At 36.5% G+C, this 19,135-nt stretch overlaps 2 protein-coding genes across 4 annotated transcripts; both read left to right on the top strand.

Annotated features, from left to right (window-relative positions):
• Window positions 1-2,855: 2,855 nt before the first annotated feature.
• On the top strand, window positions 2,856-10,505 carry LOC132266575 (protein EARLY-RESPONSIVE TO DEHYDRATION 7, chloroplastic-like). 3 transcript variants are annotated; one of them, XR_009468644.1, is made up of 8 exons: window positions 2,869-3,854; window positions 5,441-5,607; window positions 6,453-6,537; window positions 7,440-7,746; window positions 8,556-8,659; window positions 8,791-8,859; window positions 10,034-10,123; window positions 10,276-10,505. XR_009468644.1 is itself a non-coding variant. In XM_059767483.1 (4 exons), the coding sequence occupies exons 1-4, from the start codon at window positions 2,929-2,931 to the stop codon at window positions 7,630-7,632; spliced, it is 1,371 nt and encodes a 456-aa protein (XP_059623466.1). In that variant the 5' UTR covers window positions 2,869-2,928; the 3' UTR covers window positions 7,633-7,953. The 3 variants fall into 3 exon arrangements, 2 of the variants coding, with proteins under 2 accessions (XP_059623467.1, XP_059623466.1); XM_059767483.1 differs by lacking the exons at window positions 8,556-8,659; window positions 8,791-8,859; window positions 10,034-10,123; window positions 10,276-10,505 and having other exon boundaries at window positions 7,440-7,953; XM_059767484.1 differs by lacking the exons at window positions 6,453-6,537; window positions 7,440-7,746; window positions 8,556-8,659; ... (1 more) ...; window positions 10,034-10,123; window positions 10,276-10,505 and adding an exon at window positions 5,808-6,407 and having other exon boundaries at window positions 2,856-3,854.
• Window positions 10,506-11,591: 1,086 nt separating this feature from the next.
• On the top strand, window positions 11,592-17,914 carry LOC132266574 (protein EARLY-RESPONSIVE TO DEHYDRATION 7, chloroplastic-like). The gene is made up of 4 exons (XM_059767482.1): window positions 11,592-12,594; window positions 15,381-15,547; window positions 16,413-16,497; window positions 17,397-17,914. The coding sequence occupies exons 1-4, from the start codon at window positions 11,669-11,671 to the stop codon at window positions 17,587-17,589; spliced, it is 1,371 nt and encodes a 456-aa protein (XP_059623465.1). The 5' UTR covers window positions 11,592-11,668; the 3' UTR covers window positions 17,590-17,914.
• Window positions 17,915-19,135: the final 1,221 nt, after the last annotated feature.

Below are 19,135 nucleotides of genomic sequence, written 5' to 3'. Positions count from 1 at the left end.
TAGAGTTTTATAGAGATTATTTTATTTTATTTGAATATATCCTTCTCTAATAGAAACTCTTTTTATCAATTAATAAATATTTTTTTATATTATAATAAATAAATACTGAAATACTGAAATATGAAACACTGAAACTCTTTACACATTTAATAATAGTATAGATATAGATATATATATATCTTTCTATTGGACTTGAGAAAGTATTATATGCATTTTAACACCCTTGTAAACTAAACAAATTACTAATATTTTTTTAAACTGGATAGATTGTTGATAAAGAATTAGCTTTACATTCAAACACCTTTTAAACCAATTCCTATTCTCCTTAGTTCTTCACATTGATGGTAACGTAATTAAATTAAATCATCTCTCTAATGAAATTAGAATTGAAATTTTATTTTTCAATAAAAATAATTGATAGTAGATATAACAAATTCACTAATATATCTTTGATTATCAAAGTCAACAGTTGTGCCATTTTTATCTATATTTATAAATTGTTAGCATATTTTACATTTTTGGACATGGCATGTGTAGTTAATTATAATAAATGAAAATTTTACACCAGGCCATGTAAGTTTCATACCAAGTTTTAACAATTAAGGAGTTGCATTCACATTTAAACACCTCTTCTACCCAAAATTAGGATTATGAAAAAAATAAATAAATAAATAAATAAAATAAAATAAAATAAAATTTCTCATGCCTAGCATGCAAGTGTGTAGATTTAGATATGACTAAAAAGAGCTAGATTCACAGGCGTGTGTTTAGGTTCTTGACAATTAGCCGGCACATACACCTAACATTATATCAAAGACTTTTAAAGTAATTCAAGTTTTCTAATGTTGGAGTTTATGGAGATACTTTTTAACTTTATTGTCTAAAATTTGTAATATAATTTGTGGTTTGAATTTGATTGCATTTCTTTTTTTAAAAAAAACAATAAATAATTTTCAATTATTAGTTGACTTACTCAAGTTTTCTAATGCTGGTGTTTATGGAGATCCTTATAACTTTATTATCTAAAGTTTGTAATAGAATTTGTGGTTTGAATTTGATTGCATTTAAATAATAATAATAGTAATTAATTAATTAATTTTCAATTATTACTTGGCTTATTTGGAAAGGTGATAGAAAAGAGAGGAATTACCCTCAAGACATGTGATCCATTGTTGTTGAAGACTTGAAATTTCTGTTGAAAGTTAATTTGGGTCTTTATCTGGTTTGGTGTTCCAGATTATGCAACAGAGTGGCACATGGGTTAGGTAAGACCTTCATGGCCCATTGATGTCATTATTGATGATTTATCCTTTTTTCTCTTAATCTAACTTTGGAGTGGAGTTATAGTAATGCAACTTTCGTATTTCAATTGATCCTAATTTACTAATCTCTTTTTCTTTCTTGTACACAATGAGTCTACTCAATATATCTCTAATTATTAAAGTCACAAAATTAATTATTTAACACAACAAACATGTTTATTAATATTAAGATGTTACATAGGAAAGAAAAAAAAATTGCCGAATTCTTCATTATACTGCACAAAGAATCTAAAGCAGTTTCTGAAAAATAATAATAATAATAATAATTAATAATCATTTCTCATCACGTGCATGGCACGTTGATTTTTCTAGTATATATAAGTGGGGGATCTGAGCTTTCATTGAATGAAAAATTCAACAGTGTAATTTGGTGAAAGGAGAAAGAAAATAATTCTTTTTTATCTAGAACATTTGATCTATTTTAATTGAATGGAAAATTTTAATCATTGTTAGAAGAATTAGATATTAAAATTGCACATTGTCTAACCGTTTAAGTTTTTCGAGTAGATAGTTGTTAACACGATATAAGAGCAAGTAAAGTCTTGATTCAAACCTTGATAACTAAAATTAAATACACGTGTTGAATTAAAAGGGCATACGTGATGGGACGTGTTAAAGAATTTAAATATTAAAGGTTGTTAAGAATCATAGTATGATTTTTTTATTCATCAATAGACCCATGGGTTGAAGATTTTACAATGTCGTGATTATGTGAGATGTGTATAATAAAATGAATTTTATTCGTGAAAAGATATAACAATATCTAGTTGGGATGGGGTTGAAGAACCCATGTGGGGGTTCAGTTGAAGTTGAAGAAGACCATCTGATTCATACATTTTTGTTAAAATCTAGAAAATGATAAAAGTCTTATAAATACCTTAACTTTGATAAACACTGTCTTTCATCTTTTAATCTGCATGTTAACTTTCAAATGCATTTTTTTCAAGCAATTAAATATTGTCACAAAAATAAAAATGCATTTACTTGTGGATCTTATTACAACGTGTTAACTTTTAATCAATTAATGATACCATGTCATTGATATTCCAGGAGTATTGAACACATGCTTGAACCCATTCACTCACCGCATAAATGAAGCTCCAAAGGAATATGGTTTTACAATTTCATGCTAATAAAATAGTCTACCATTGTAACAAAATTAGAAATGAATCAATTTCTGCAATATCCAAATTCAAATCTTCCAAAAAATCTTAGCGAGTAAAATTTACTTTGCATTAATCAGAGTTAGCATAAACAGGTGAACTCTAAACACTCCTACGTGTATCGTCTCAGTCCAACAACGTTTGTCCGAGACTTCAAATAAAAAAACTCAAACTCTGCCAACATTTGTCCTGTTCTACGCTAAATGTTGTTTTAACTTCTAAATTATTCAACCACCTGAAGAGAATAAAATTATCAAATTTATTTTTCTTGGAAGTTATCTTATTTTTCTTGGAGGTTCCGGATACAGATAATTAAAAAAAACTCTATTACACGTGTAGCCTCCTCATTGCGACACGCATACTCCAATTTTATGAAATTTTAATTCCAATTCTCTTCAATTTCATCCCCCTCTCTCAATTCTCAAGCAAAAACCAGATCAACAATGGCGTGCCAAAACCCTAACATCCGAACCCCAATGTACCCCGACGTGATCCAATCACATCCAGACACCTCATCCTCATTTCTCCCAAACCCTAACCCTAACCCTAACCCTAACACATCTTCCTCTCTCTACCCCACACTCGACATGAAAGACCTCGTCGACAACCTATTCCCTGAAAATTACGAAACTGCCCCTAAACCCAACGCTAACTCCCCTTCCGCCCCTCCCGTGTCCCTCGAAGAGGTCCTCATCACCGTCCCCGGATCGATCCTCCATCTGATCGACAAAGAGTACAGCGTCGAGCTCGCTTGCGGCGATTTCGCCCTAATTTGCCTCCGACAAGCCGATAACGTCGTCGCCGTCATCGCCTGCGTCGGCAGCGAGATCCAATGGCCTCTGACGAAGGACGAGGCCGTTGTCAAGCTCGACGACTCGCATTACTTCTTCTCATTCTGCGCGCCAAAAGAGAGCGAATCGGATTCGTATGTCTCCGATGATGTGTTGAATTACGGATTGTCGATTGCGTCGAAAGGGCAAGAGGGTTTGTTGAAGCAATTGGATGGAGTTTTGGAGAAATATAGTAGTTTTTCGGTGCAGAAGGTGGAGGGGAAGGAGAAGTCGGAGGTGTTGGACGGAACGGTGGCGAGGGAGCTGTCTCCGGCGGACTTGAAGTCGGAGGAGAAGAAGGAGTTGATGGAGGAGAGGTGCGCGGCGTACTGGACGACGTTGGCGCCCAATGTGGAGGAATACAGTGGGACTGCGGCGAAGATGATCGCGGCGGGCTCCGGGCAGCTGATCAAGGGGATTTTGTGGTGTGGTGATGTGACTATTGAGAGATTGAAATGGGGAAATGAGGTTCTGAAGAAGAGGATGAAACCCGGTGAGAAGTCGGAAGTCAGTCCGGACACATTGAAGAGGATCAAAAGGTTTGTCTTTTTGTTGTTTTTTGTTCTCTGGTTGTTGATTTGCTTTTGTTTTTATCTAGAATTCACATTCACATTTGTATGTTTCTGTTTGTACACGTGCTGTAAATTGCTTGTTTGTTTTTCCTTTATGTCTGAAGTCCGTTTTAGATTATGTTGAGTCTTGAAATAATCAGCAAAATAAACAAAATAAAATCAAAGCACTTAAAATGAACATTAAAAACAAAGATGTATGAACCATTTCACAAAGTATGTGTCCAAATAGTCCAAAGTATTAGGTCTTGGTCTTCCAGTCAAAAAGCACAAAACAAAGGTGATGAACTATTCATGAATTTCCCATTTGTTACTTGGGGTTCGGCTAAAATACCTCCTTACATCCACAAGCATGATCCGAGCTTTTTCTTCGCTACAAGAAAATTGAAATTAACCATACAAAGCACAGAGAAGTCAAGTTTGCTGTTTGTAATGGCATGGTAAACTTGATCTCTTGCCAAGTGCTTTGACAATTGCAATTCAGCTCCAACTCTTCCTGCTTCAGTCCTAATTCCTTGATCGAATTGGTTAACCACAAAGTCCTTCACAGCTCAGTAAAAAATAAGATTCTGGATTCCATCTTACTCTCAAGTTCCTTAATATGCAATTAGCTGCATTCTAGTTCTCCTTAGATTATCCATATGTACTCACCCACAACACTAACTGCATGAGAGAGATACTGTCTACTGCAAATTATGGCATACATTTAGCTTCCCACTGCACTAGCATACGTACTCAGGACATTTCCCTCACCTCATTATCTGTAAAGATACATAATATAACAAATATTTTAAAAGTGCTTAGATGGAGTAGTAGTGACCGGTTTTGTATTAACCCATGTATTATTTTCCCTATTGGACTATGCCTAATTTGCATTAACCTGCACTGAGAGTGTCTCTCTATGAGCCTTTACCTGCTTATTGACCTCTTCCCTTTTTAAGTTGAGCATATCTTCTTCATTGGATACTATGTCCAACTGACCCCAACTTACCAATGCAGCTGGATCTTTCAGTGTCTGATCCTTCCCTTGCAGAAGCACAAAATTTATAACATTTCACACCTTTTTTATAGTAACAAATATGCCCTTTTCATTTACCACCCCAAAAAAAAAAGCCTTTTTGGGTCCAACTTTGACCGTTGCTGTTCCTGCACTAAACATAAGCTGGATTTCTAATATACTTAAATTAGAAAATTAATTGATTTACCCATCCAAACATTTTCAAGGACCTTTACATGATAGCTGAAGATGGTGACCAGTTAACCTAGTCTGGCCTAATATGATCTTCTCTACTACGAGAAAAAATGAGAATAACTTTATAAGCATAAAATTACTTACCGCTAATAGCTTTCTTGCTTTTAAATCCTATCAAATTAGATTTTATGTAATTGATTGAAATAAAGCGAATATATTGACTGGGACAAAGGACACCATAAATGACAGTTTTGTTCTTTTATTGCTTTGTCTTCATTGTTTATATGGAGAAAACGTTGGTATGTCGGGTTCATTGGCCTTAAATTGAGGAAAAGATAATGTTATGGTTTGGTTATTCCTGTAGGGTCAAGAGAGTGACAAAGATGACAGAGAAAGTAGCAACTGGGGTCCTTTCTGGGGTAGTGAAGGTTTCAGGGTTCTTCACGGGGAAAGTGGCAAACTCAAAATTGGGAAAGAAGTTCTTTGGCCTCTTGCCAGGGGAAATTGTCCTTGCTTCCTTGGATGGATTTAGTAAGTTGATAGTCTCTTTAATGTTATATGCTTATTTCCATTTTGGATGTTGTCGACCAAATTTTAGTGAATTCATGCTTTAATTTGCTGCTATATATTTTGAAACTTATGGGCACTTGCATTCAATTTAGATTTGCTTACTTCCATTTATATTTCAGTTATTATTTTGTGAACCGTGTATTGTTCTTTTTCCTGCATAGGTCTTAGCGGATATAGGTTGTTTTCATCAGGGGAGTATCCAAGGTTGTCCACAGATGTCAAATGTTCATAGTCTATCTCCCTCTTGTGGTAGTTTCCATTCACATGGACATTCTTGGGTCCCTCTCAATTGTGGAGCTGACTTTGTGACAGGACAACACTGAGGCTTTAGGTGTTAGCCTATCATAGGCTGCATTGATCTTCCTAGTTTTAAGCTATATATGTACAAGTAAACTTGCTGCAAAAGAGGTAGCTGTTTTAATGAGCTGTCGACTTTTAAGTGATTTGTTCGTTTCAGTGGTTTGTGAAGCACTCACATCATGCTTTCCATGGCGTTCCATTCTCTTGAGAAAATGAAAACTACTTTATTGTGTCAAATGATTGAATTGGCTTTGCTACACGGCAAAAGTATTTAATTAAAAAGATTAAAAATGGTGATTACTGAATTAGCTGCAATTTGAGCAACAAACGATGACCCAGACAGCAACAATAGTACCTTTTGAACATTTTATTTTTATTTATTTTTTAAGCAAACCTTTTGATTATTGAAGAACCACATTTCAACGTTAATATACATATTTTCCTACATCATGGTTTCCTCATCGCCGTACAAATTTTCCTCCTAACATAATTGTTCTTGTGAATAGGCAAGGTCTGTGATGCTGTTGAAGTAGCTGGAAAGAATGTTATGTCAACCTCATCCACTGTGACGACCGGACTTGTCTCGCACAGGTAAACTCCTCCTTTGTTATGCAACAAAATTATGATAGAAGTAATAAATCAAAGATAAGTACCCCCCGCCCCACTATAATTTTCGAGATGATGATCTATCCACATGGTTCAGCATCATGTCTTGCCAATCAATGGAGATAACTCCACTAGTAAAAGAAGAAAAAATAATGAAAATAGGAGGTTATCTTGTGTGGTTAATTGACACCATTTAACTAAGAGAATTTAACTGATTTGGTAACAACAAAATATTTTTATGGTGTAAAATGCTTAGTGCATGGATAAAATGTTGTGCTCAAACTCAGGTTTGAATTCTGAGGTTAGCCACTTTGGGCAAATAATGCAAAAAAAATTGGTCCACCCTTCCCAACACCCTCGATTAACGGGACCACACTACTGGGTAACCCTTTTTTTTTTTACCCCAATCCCCACCTTTCTCTGCATGTTGCAGTTAAGAATGATGTTCTCACCCTTTTTGATTTGTTTCTTATCAAGTCTGGTTCCAGATATAAAATCCAATCCAATTTGACTGTCCTTTCCTATTTGTAATTTTGTATACAAGGAGTTACGAAACCTTCAGCTATCTTTTGACAATCAAGCACCACCAAACCACAGACATGCTTATGGTGACCTTGGTAGATTAACATTAATTAACATAGCTGCCTATGCTGATCCAAACCCCAACCCATCATCCTAAACTTAATGCGCGAGAGTTGGATACCATCTTGGCACCCACACACGGGGTTTAGGTGTAGTACCACTTGTCTCAAGAAGGGAATTATAGAATGAGATACCCTACTAATCCAACCCATTTCCATTTCTTAACATAATAGTACAATATGAGATTATGCAATTGTAATATTTATAATACATGAATTCGGAAGATGGAATTTGTCCTGATGCAGGTACGGTGAAGATGCAGCTAAGGCAACAAATGAAGGGCTTGGTGCTGCAGGACATGCCGTGGGGACTGCATGGACTGTTTTTAAAATTCGAAAAGCACTCAATCCAAAAAGTGTTCTCAAACCTACTACCCTGGCCAAGTCTGCTGCAAAAAAAACTGCTGCTGAGATGAAGGCGGCTAAGAGTTCCAAGTAGATGATCGTTGTTAATTTGGTCGCTAGCTCGATGTTAAATGTCTAGCTAGCTCTTGTACATGGTGTGGCATTGGTTAAGTTAGCAGGCTTGGCTCCGTGCACCGCCTATTGAAAAGTAAGCATTAACCTCTGATCAGCTCAGCTTTGAATTCATGGTACCGGAAGTTGAATCTCGAATCTCAACGGAACAATTTTTTAATTTTCTTATTTTTGTATCAAAATTTTTTGTCCTATTTTCTTTATGGACTTAATTATGGATTATGGTGCATCTCCTGTCACTGTATATTTTGGTGTTTGGTATCAGGATTATTTATACTGGGCATTGTGCAGTATCTTTTGTATTGTACACTTCTGTTGTACAATGAATCTTCTCTATTTGGCTACAAGGAAAATGATGACTTCATTAAAAGAGTACTATAATAATACCAAAAGTAACTACTCATGCGTTTGGATTGAAGGAATTGGAAGGAAATGAAATGAGGATGAAGAGCTTATTCTTATCCTCAAAAAGGTCAAAAATGGCAAAAGAAAAGCATTTCCAGAGAAAAGTGTAGTAATTGCCCAATACCTCTAGGGGTATTTTTTTTTTTTTTTTTTTACTTGCATGATAAAACACATGTTCTTTATTTTTTTATAGCAAACAAATTGTCAATCTGTTTTCTTACTCCATTGTTAAAAAATCTTAAACTAATCATCTGCGACCTTAACTAACTCTGCTAAAAAAAATAGCCTGTGAAAAACCTGATTTTTCCCCCATTCCCGGATGGCCTCCACCAAGGTGAATTTCAGACGCTGAAACTTACTACTTATAGCCTTAAATTTAAAGGACTTAACCTATGTAGTATTTTCTGCATTAGTAATTAAACATTACTGATATCCTTGTTGGATTGTGCTGATATTTTTCCCTTCTTGTGGCACATGCAGCTCTTCAGTTGTCTGTGCAAGAAGGTACAAAAGATGAAGGAAGCCAGACAGATATGAGCAAGCTGTTGGCAGACCAGTCTTTTGTTTCATCTATCCTTGCTTCGGTATGTAAACTATACCTCCTCTTTCAACTTTATATATGATAGCCCCCCACCACACACACAAAAGGAACTTCCGAGAAAAAAAATGTGTTATGAGTGTTCATTTCATGATGCATTTGTTGTTGCTTTCACAGCTTCCAGGGGTTGATCCGAATGATCCTTCAGTCAAAGATTTACTCGCATCTATGCAGAGTCAGTCTGAGGTGAGTTCTTATATAGGTTTTGCTTTTCGAATTAAATGACATACTGATAATTTATTTTCCGTTATGATTGTTTTGCAAGTTAGTGAATATGCACTTTTTATGTGACGAGCGTAACAAGTGAGAGTTGAGAATGAGTAATGTCGGAAAGCAATATATGTGAATGAATGAATAAAATACTCTTCGGAAGTAGTATTAAAATTGGATTACGCTTATTTCTGAACAAATTAAGTGCTTTCCTTACTTTTACCCTTGAGTCTGTCAGTCTGTGGTTTAAGTTGAAAAACCAACCTTGGAGATTTTGTTAAATATAGCAGCTTCATCTTGCTGCTTCAGCATTATCTGAACTACTTGTTGACAGCTACATAAATCACTTTTGGCCATTCCGTCTTCACCTGGGATTATTATGTATATTATGTGGACTTCTTATTTCTTCAAGTATACTTGTCTTAGTCATATGCCAAATTAAGATTCACCATTTTGTGTGTGTGTGTGTGTGTGTGTTGGGGGGGTGTGGTGGAGGAAATACTTCAGAGTGTAGTCCATTTTCACCTATGGACCAAAGAAGAAAGAAGGAAAAAATCTCTCCATTCCATTATTGGTTTTGGATATTTATAGAATATAGTAAGGAGCATTTATGTCCTGAGAAAATTAGAGCCGCCAGTCAAAGTCTTAAAGTAGGTTACAATGAAGAGCACTTGGGTTTTACTTTGTGTCTGAAGTCCAAAAGCATGACTCCAAAACCCGCACAGGCAGGCAACATGGCTTTCTCAAACTCGGGTGTTTTTGGGATTCATTTATAGCTATTCATTTAGCCATTCTTCTAGATACGTGGATGAGTGCAACTGAGATTCTAGATTTTACAATTAACGAGTGGCTCTGAATTGGGTTGATTTAGGTTCCTCAGTTTCTGTTTGCACTCTCTCAACATTTTTATTTTTTTCAGTGACACTGCTTCACTTGCAATCTAAATCAATGATAGTTGGAGCAAGTTTGTTGGATTCCATAAGAAATGGAGTTAAAAGAGGGATATCAATCAATTGGCTTGTGTGGGCATCTTGGGAATTTGTCTAAAACAAATTTGAGAGCTATTATTATTTACACGAAAAGCTTAAATGAACATTTCTTGGTGAACTACTTTTATTTCATTGCACATTGATATATAATTTTTCCATAGTCCCAACAGGAGAAGAACGAGGAGGATAAGGAAAAAAATGAGGATGACAAAAAGTGATGATGCTGTGGATTTGATGTCCAATGTCGACAGGTGCAATTTCTGAATTTCCCGAACTTTTGTTGTCTGTAGGACACTTCAAAAACGCTTTCAACTTGACGCGCACATCTTTGCCAATCTTTTAATACTGCTCGGTCGATTTTCAAGCTTAGCTAATTTTGTATGGCAAAACTTCTGTCTTGCAGGACAGGTAGTTCTCCTTTGTGGTTGGAATGGTGGTTATTACATGCCTATGGAGGACTTTATAAATGACCGTTTGCATGGATAGGGCTTCAATTGAATTTTATTTCTGTACTGCTTCATTATAATGTGAACTTTCTTCCTTCTTTCTAATTAATTATATATATATATATAATTTTATTAAGGATCTTTCTAATTATATTATTTACTCAAATGAAAATTGATGTTTTTCATAGTTTTTGTACAAATTGAGATTTTGCTATGGGAGAGGATCGAATTATATCTGTAGCATGATGACCTATAACTTATTTTATATTGGCAAGTGGACAAATTGATATTCTTTCGACTGAATAACGAATCCTAGGGAAATTTGACTTTAGTTTACTATGATAAATATAAGAAAATAGTTTGGTAAAAAAGAAAAGAAAAGAAAGTAAGCCATAAATTAAGAATCTAGAAACTGATTCCAATATCTATGCAAGTGAAAGAGCAAGTCTACTGTGATTGTACTCTCAACTTGTGTCTTACTAACAATTAGGTCATGTGATGGTGGTAAGGTGAGGGATTCTGTTCTGATATCTCTCGGTTTCAAATCTTAATAATTTCATTATGATTCCTGATTTAACGGTATTGTCGTTGTGGGACTGGTAGCAGCACCCTCGATTTGTAACTTGGGATGGATCTAAAAGGTCCTGCCTAGGCAGGAGTTCCGAGTGCAAAAAAAATTAATAATAATAAAAAAATAAAAATTTGTTTGAATTGATGGAAAAAAAGGAAAAGAAAAAAAAAACGAAGAGGTAATTTAATTTGCGTTTGTTTAAAAGAGCGAAGTAAAAAAAGGATTTGGAGGGGAATGAGGTGGCTACTAATTCCTTGAAGATCAATTCTTAAAAGTGGGAAGAAATTGAAAAAAAAAAAAAAAAATTAAGAGTGTTTTAGGAACTACTCTTTTTGTCCCATTTTTCAAAATTAATCAATTCTTGTTAGGATAAAAAAAAATAAAAAAAAAAAATTCCTGCCAATTCGGTCTTAGGCGATACACAACAATGTGAAGTTATAGCACAAACAGGTGAACTCTAAACACTCCTATGTGTATCGTCTCAGTCCAACAACGTTTGTCCGAGACTTAAAATAAAAAAACTCTGTTATCAAATTTATTTTTCTTGGAAGTTATCTTATTTTTCCCTTAAACGAAAGGAGTTTTGGTCAAACAGCACGGAAACAATTTATTTACCGGTACTTGCGCGCGAAGTTCCCAATACAGAAAATAAAAAAAAACTTCTATCACACGTGTAGCCTCCTCATTGCGACACGCATACTCCAATTTTATTAAATTTTAATTCCAATTCTCTTCAATTTCACCCCCTTCTCAATTCTCAAGCAAAAGCCAGATCAACAATGGCGTGCCAAAACCCTAACGTCCGAACCCCAATGTACCCCGACGTGATCCAATCACATCCAGACACCTCATCCTCATTTCTCCCAAACCCTAACCCTAACCCTACCACTAACACATCTTCCTCTCTCTACCCCACACTCGACATGAAAGACCTCGTCGACAACCTATTCTCTGAAAATTACGAAACTGCCCCTAACCCCAACGCTAATTCCCCTTCCGCCCCTCCCGTGTCCCTCGAAGAGGTCCTCATCACCGTCCCCGGATCGATCCTCCATCTGATCGACAAAGAGTACAGCGTCGAGCTCGCTTGCGGCGATTTCGCCCTAATTTGCCTCCGACAAGGCGATAACGTCGTCGCCGTCATCGCCTGCGTCGGCAGCGATATCCAATGGCCTCTGACGAAGGACGAGGCCGTTGTCAAGCTCGACGATTCGCATTACTTCTTCTCATTCTGTGCCCCAAAAGAGAAAGAATCGGATTCGTATGTTTCGGATGATGTGTTGAATTACGGATTGACGATTGCGTCGAAAGGGCAAGAGGGTTTGTTGAAACAATTGGATGGAGTTTTGGAGAAATATAGTAGTTTTTCGGTGCAGAAGGTGGAGGGGAAGGAGAAGTCGGAGGTGTTGGACGGAACGGTGGCGAGGGAGCTGTCTCCGGCGGACTTGAAATCGGAGAAGAATAAGGAGTTGATGGAGGAGAGGTGCGCGGCGTACTGGACGACGTTGGCGCCCAATGTGGAGGAATACAGTGGGACTGCGGCGAAGATGATCGCAGCGGGCTCCGGGCAGCTGATCAAGGGGATTTTGTGGTGTGGTGATGTGACTATTGAGAGATTGAAATGGGGAAATGAGGTTCTGAAGAAGAGGATGAACCCCGGTGAGAAGTCGGAAGTCAGTCCAGATACATTGAAGAGGATCAAAAGGTTTGTCTTTTTGTTGTTTTTTGTTCTCTGGTTGTTGATTTGCTTTTGTTTTTATCTAGAATTCACATTTGTATGTTTCTGTTTGTACATGTGCTATAAATTGCTTTTTTGTTTCTTCCTTTATGTCTAATGTCCGTGTTAGATTATGTTTGAGTCTTGAAATAATCAGCAAAATAAAATCAAAGCACTTAAAATGAACATTAAAAACAAAGATGTATGAACCATTTCACAAAGTATGTGTCCAAATAGTCCAAAGTATTAGCTCTTGTCTTCCATTCAAAAAACACAAGACAAAGGTGACGAACTATTCATGAATTTCCCATTTGTTACTCGGGGTTCGGCTAAAATACCTCTTTACATCCACATGCATGATCCGAGCTTTTCTTCACTACAAGAAAATTGAAATTTTTTTTTTTTTTTTTTTGATAAGTAAAAATATATTAGAAAAACGAAAAATGGACCTAATGACCAATAGAATCCAATAGATCAAATAAGTCATCATTCGAGAAGCAAGCGCTTCCTCTTACATAACATAAAAGAGAACGAAGAATATGAATTTTAAAATTTGCTAAAGACGATTCATTTGCTTCAAAATTTCTGTTTTTTCTCTCTCTCCATATACACCACCAAACACAGTGTGGAACTATCCTCCAATAATCACGGGCATGACCTTTGACTGGGCATCTTCTCCATGCGTTAATCATTTGTAAGGAATGCTTAGGCATTACCCAATGAACGCCAAAGATGCTGAAGATGAGATTCCAACAATCGTACGCCACAGGGCAGGGCATAAGAATCTGATCCACGGACTCACCATCTATTTTACATAGACAACACCAGTTAACAATGGTATTACCTCTCTTTCTCAAATTATCCAACGTCAAAATCTTTCCCCAAGTGGCAGTCCAAACAAAGAATGCGACTCTAAGTGGAGCTTTAGAGCGCCATATAGACTTCCATGGAAAATCGTGACCAACGAAATTGGACAAACACAAGAAGAACATGGATTGAACACCATATCTACCATGGGTTGAAGGGACCAACAAAATATCGTCGCAACCTGTGCCAACATCCTTCTGTCTATACAACAAATCCAAAAAAACACATGCTTTCTCCATCTCCCAATCCTGAAAAGAACGCTTAAAACGCACATCCCACTTAACCCCACTGCTATCAAGCCGATAACAGTCAACTATGTAAGCGTGCTTATTTTCGGCAATACTATAAAGTCTTGGAAATGAATAAGACAACAACTGATTTCCACACCATAAATCTTCCCAAAAGCGAACATGCCTACCATCATGAACCTTGAATCTAATGTGTGATTGAAATGAACCACACAAAGCACAGAGAAGTCAAGTTTGCTGTTTGTAATGGCATGGTAAACTTGATCTCTTGCCAAGTGCTTTGACAATTGCAATTCAGCTCCAAGTCTTCCTGCTTCAGTCCTAATTCCTTGACCGAATTGATTAACCACAGAGTCCCCTTCACAGCTCAGTATAAAATAAGATTCTGGAATCCATCTTACCTCTCAAGTTCCTGAATATCCACTTAGCTGCATTCTAGTTCGCCTTAGATTATCCGTATGTACGCACCCACAACACTAACTGCATGAGAGAGATACTGACAGCTGCAAATTATGGCATACATTTAGCTTCCCACTGCCCTAGCATAGGTACTCGGGACATTTCCCTCACCTCATTATCGGTAAAGATACATAATATAACAAATAATTTAAAAGTTCTTAGATGGAGTAGTAGTGACCAGTTTTGTATTAACCCATGCATTATTTTCCCTATTCATGTCTAATTTGTATTAATCTGCACTGAGAAAGACCTAAAATATCAAAACTAAAATATATATATTATTGGGAAGTAGTACACCATAGTTCTAATCCTAGGATTAGATATAGCTCATCGGCTCAGAGCTCCCAACCACAAAGCTCTTTTCTCAAGCGAGTCAACAATTCATGGATTGGTTTGGGTGAAGCTATGTAGCCGGGTAGAGATGATTTGTCTCAAAGATGTTCCGCTCATCCAAGAATCTAATTGATCGCGGACAGAAGAAGATTATGTAAACTCTTACTCGAAATCTCACTTATCGGATTCCATTGTGGAAGACACATTTTTTTTCTGAAGAATTCACCATGATATATCTGATGCATGCATAATATCATGAAAAATGGATACAAATTTTTGACTGCTACTTAGTATCGGCAATAGGTTTCCCTATGAGCCTCCACCTGCTTATTGACCTCCTCCCAATTTAAGTTAAGCATCTCTTCTTGGATACTATGTCCAACTGACCCCAACTTACCAATGCAGCTAGATCTTTCAGTGTCTGATCCTTCCCTTGCAGAAGCGCAAAGTTTGTAACATATCACAACTTTTTTATAGCAACAAATACGCCCTTTTCATTTACCCCCAAAAAAAAAATGCCTTTTTGGGTCCAACTTTGACCGTTGCTGCTCCTGCACATAAACATAAGCTGGATTTCTAATATACTTAATTTAGAAATTTAATTGATTTACCCATCCAAACATTTTCAAGGACCTTTACATGATAGCCAAGATGGTGACCAGTTAACCTATTCTGGCCTAATATGATCTTCTCTGTAATTGATTGATTAAAAGCAAAATATTGACTGGGACAAAGGACGCTATAAATGACAGTTTTGCTCTTTTATTGCTTTGTCTTCATTGTTTATATGGAGAAAACATTGGTATGTGGGGTTCATTGGCCTTAAATTGAGGAAAAGATAATGTTATGGTTTGGTTATTCTTGTAGGGTCAAGAGAGTGACGAAGATGACAGAGAAAGTAGCAACTGGGGTCCTTTCTGGGGTAGTGAAGGTTTCAGGGTTCTTCACGGGTAAAGTGGCAAACTCAAAATTGGGAAAGAAGTTCTTTGGCCTCTTGCCAGGGGAAATTGTCCTTGCTTCCTTGGATGGATTTAGTAAGTTGATAGTCTCTTTAATGTTATATGCTTATTTCCATTTTGGATGTTGTTGAACAAATTTTAGTGATTTCATGCTTAATTTGCTGCTTCGTATTTTTAAAACTTATGGGCACTTGCATTCAATTTAGATTTGCCTACTTCCATTTATATTTCAGTTACTATTTTGTGAACCGTGTATTGTTCTTTTTTCCTGCATAGGTCTTAGCGGATATAGGTTGTTTTCATCAGGGGAGTTTCTAAGGTTGTCCACAGATGTCAAATGTTCATAGTCCATCTCCCTCGTGTGTTAGTTTCCATTCACACGGACGTTCTTGGGTCCCTCTCAATTGTGGAGCTGACTCTGTGACAGTACAACACTGAAGCTTTAGGTGTTAGCCTATCATAGGCTGCATTGATCTTCCTAGTTTTAAGCTATATATGTACAAGTAAACTTGCTGCAAAAGAGGTAGCAGGTTTAATGAGCTGTCGACTTTTAAGTGATTTGTTCATTTCAGTGGTTTGTGAAGCACTCACATCATGCTTTCCATGGTGTTCCATTCCCTTGAGAAAATGAAAACTACTTTATAGTGTCAAATGATTGAATTGACTTTGCTACTCGGCAAAAATATTTAATTAAAAAGATTAAAAATGGTGATTACTGAATTAGCTGCAATTTGAGCAACAAACAATGACCCAGACAGCAACAGCAGTACCTTTTGAACATTTTATTTATATTTATATTTATATTTATATTTATATTTTTTACCAAACCTTTTGATTATTGAAGAACCACATTTCAACGTTAATATACATATTTTCCTACATCAAGGTTTCCTCATCCCCGTTCAATTTTTCCTCCTAACATAATTGTTCTTGTGAATAGGCAAGGTCTGTGATGCTGTTGAAGTAGCTGGAAAGAATGTTATGTCAACCTCATCCACTGTGACGACTGGACTTGTCTCGCACAGGTAGACTCCACCTGTGTTATGCAACAAAATTAAGATAGAAGTAATAAGTCAAAGATAAGAACCCCCCCGCCCCACTATAATTTTGGAGATGATGATCTGTCCACATGGTTCAGCATCATGTCTTGCCAATCAATGGAGATAACTCCACTAGAAAAAAGAAGAAAAAGAATGAAAATAGTAGGTTATCTTGTGTGGTTAATTGACACCATTTAACTAAGAGAATTAAACTGATTTGGTAACAAAAAAATATTATTATCGTGTAAAAATGCTTAGTGTACGGATAAAATGTTGTACTCAAACTCAGGTTTGAATTCTGAGACTAGCCACTTTGTGCAAATAATGCAAAAAAATTGGTCCACCCTTCCCAACACCCTCGATTAACAGGGACCGCACTACTGGGTAACCCTTTTTTGACCCCAATCCCCACCTTTCTCTGCATGTTGCGGTTAAGAATGAGGTTCAAACTCTTTTTGATTTGTTTCTTATCGAGTCTGGTTCCAGATATAAAATCCGATCCAATTTGACTGTCCTTTCCTATTTGCAATTTTGTATACAAGGAGTTACGAAACCTTCAGTGATCTTTTGACAGTGAAGCACCACCAAACCACAGACATGCTTATGGTGACCTTGGTAGATTAACATTAATAAACATAGCTGCCTATGCTGATGCAAACCCCAACCCATCATCCTAAACTTAATGCGCTAGAGTTGGATGCCATCTTGGCACTCACACCACGGGGTTTGGGTGGTACCACTCATCTCAAGAAGGGAATTATAGAGTGAGATACCCTACTAATCCAACCCATTGCCACTTCTTAACGTAATAGTACAATATGAGATTATGCAATTGTAATTTTTATAATACATGAATTCGGAGGATGGAATTTGTCCTGATGCAGGTACGGTGAAGATGCAGCTAAGGCAACAAATGAAGGGCTTGGTGCTGCAGGACATGCCGTGGGGACTGCATGGACTGTTTTTAAAATTCGAAAAGCACTCAATCCAAAAAGTGTTCTCAAACCTACCACCCTGGCCAAGTCTGCTGCAAAAAAAACTGCTGCTGAGATGAAGGCGGCCAAGAGTTCCAAGTAGATGATCATTATTGTTAATTTGGTCGCTAGCTCCCATTGTTTGTGATGTTAAATGTCTAGCTAGCTCTTGTACATGGTGTGCCATTAGTAAAGTTAGCAGGCTTGGCTCCGTGTACCGCCTATTGAAAAAGTAAGCATTAACCTCTGATCAGCTCAGCTTTGAATTCATGGTACCGGATTCTCAACGGAACATATTTTTTATTTTTGTATCAAAATTTTTTGTCCTATTTTCTGTATGGACTTAATTATGGATTGTGGTGTATCTCCTGTCACTGTATATTTTGGTGTTTGGTATCAGGATTATTTATACTGGGCATTGTGCAGTATCTTCAGTATAGTACACTTCTGTTGTATAATGAATCTTCTGTATTTGGCTACAAGGAAAATGAAATGAGGATGAAGAGCTTATTCTTATCCGTAAAAAGGTCAAAAATGTCAAAAGAAAAGCATTTCCAGAGAAAAGTAGTAATTACCCATTACCTCTAGTTTGTTTGTTTGGGTTTTTTTTTTTTTTTTTTTTTTTTTTTATACTTGCATAATAAAACACTTGTTCTTGTTTTTTATACCAAACAAATTGTCAATCTGTTTTCTTACTCCACCTTTCCATAGGCCACTTGTGTCTATTGGCTGGGTTCAAATTAGGACCAACTTCACTACTCTTTCTTCTGTTGCCTCCTGCTTATCAATATGTACTATGTTTCTTGGTGGAATCAGTTTTCAATATTTGTGTTTGGTATGTGCTTTAACAATTCATGTACACCATTTTAAACTACTACTTTAAATGCCTTCTTGGTAGTCATTTTCAGCTAATTATCTTAGTCTGGTAAACATCATTTTCCTCAAGCCTGCAGACAAGATTAGGTTCGCTCAATGATATACCGCGCTGCCACTTGTAATCAGTCAATTTCATAACTTTTTATCATTTTTCTTTATCACCGAGTCATCAGTCTAGACGATATGATCTCCAAAAAATTAAAATTACAAATTTTATTAAGAACATGTTACATCGATCTATATTAAGGAACATATCCGCGGCAATGGATGGTGTGTTTGCTTTATCTTCTTTTTATCTTGGTGCACCTTATCAACCAAAAATGGTGATTTTCTGGAATCGTAGTATATATCCATGTCCTTAGTTGGAGAAATTATGGGCCTCTACTACCATAATCTTGATGATTAGACTTTGATTTACCAATACTTTGTTTCAGCCAATGGTTGGTCGACACCTGGCTATCCCAGTCCACATCCGTTGAAAAACACTTGAAAAAAGAACCCAGTGAATGGTGGACCCAAACAGCTCTTAGTGATAGCCACACGCAAAACTACGAGACACACAATACACTGCACAAATGTGTGCGTTGTATATGTGTATATATATATATTCTATATCTATGCATTAATGTGTCACAACTCACAAGCAAGAGGTACATGGAATGTGATGTCTTTGTTCCTCTTTTGATATGCACCACTAGCCTTCAAACGCCAATTAGCGAATCAAATAACCTTTTAATGTCAAGGCACTCCAAAAATTAGATTATATCAATCCA

This window comes from Cornus florida, unplaced genomic scaffold (genome assembly GCF_030987335.1).
Source record: "Cornus florida cultivar Cherokee Brave unplaced genomic scaffold, ASM3098733v1 CherokeeBrave_3.0.0_Hap2_Chr07, whole genome shotgun sequence".
NCBI lineage: Eukaryota > Viridiplantae > Streptophyta > Magnoliopsida > Cornales > Cornaceae > Cornus > Cornus florida.
This window is presented reverse-complemented; position numbering and strand designations above follow the sequence as displayed.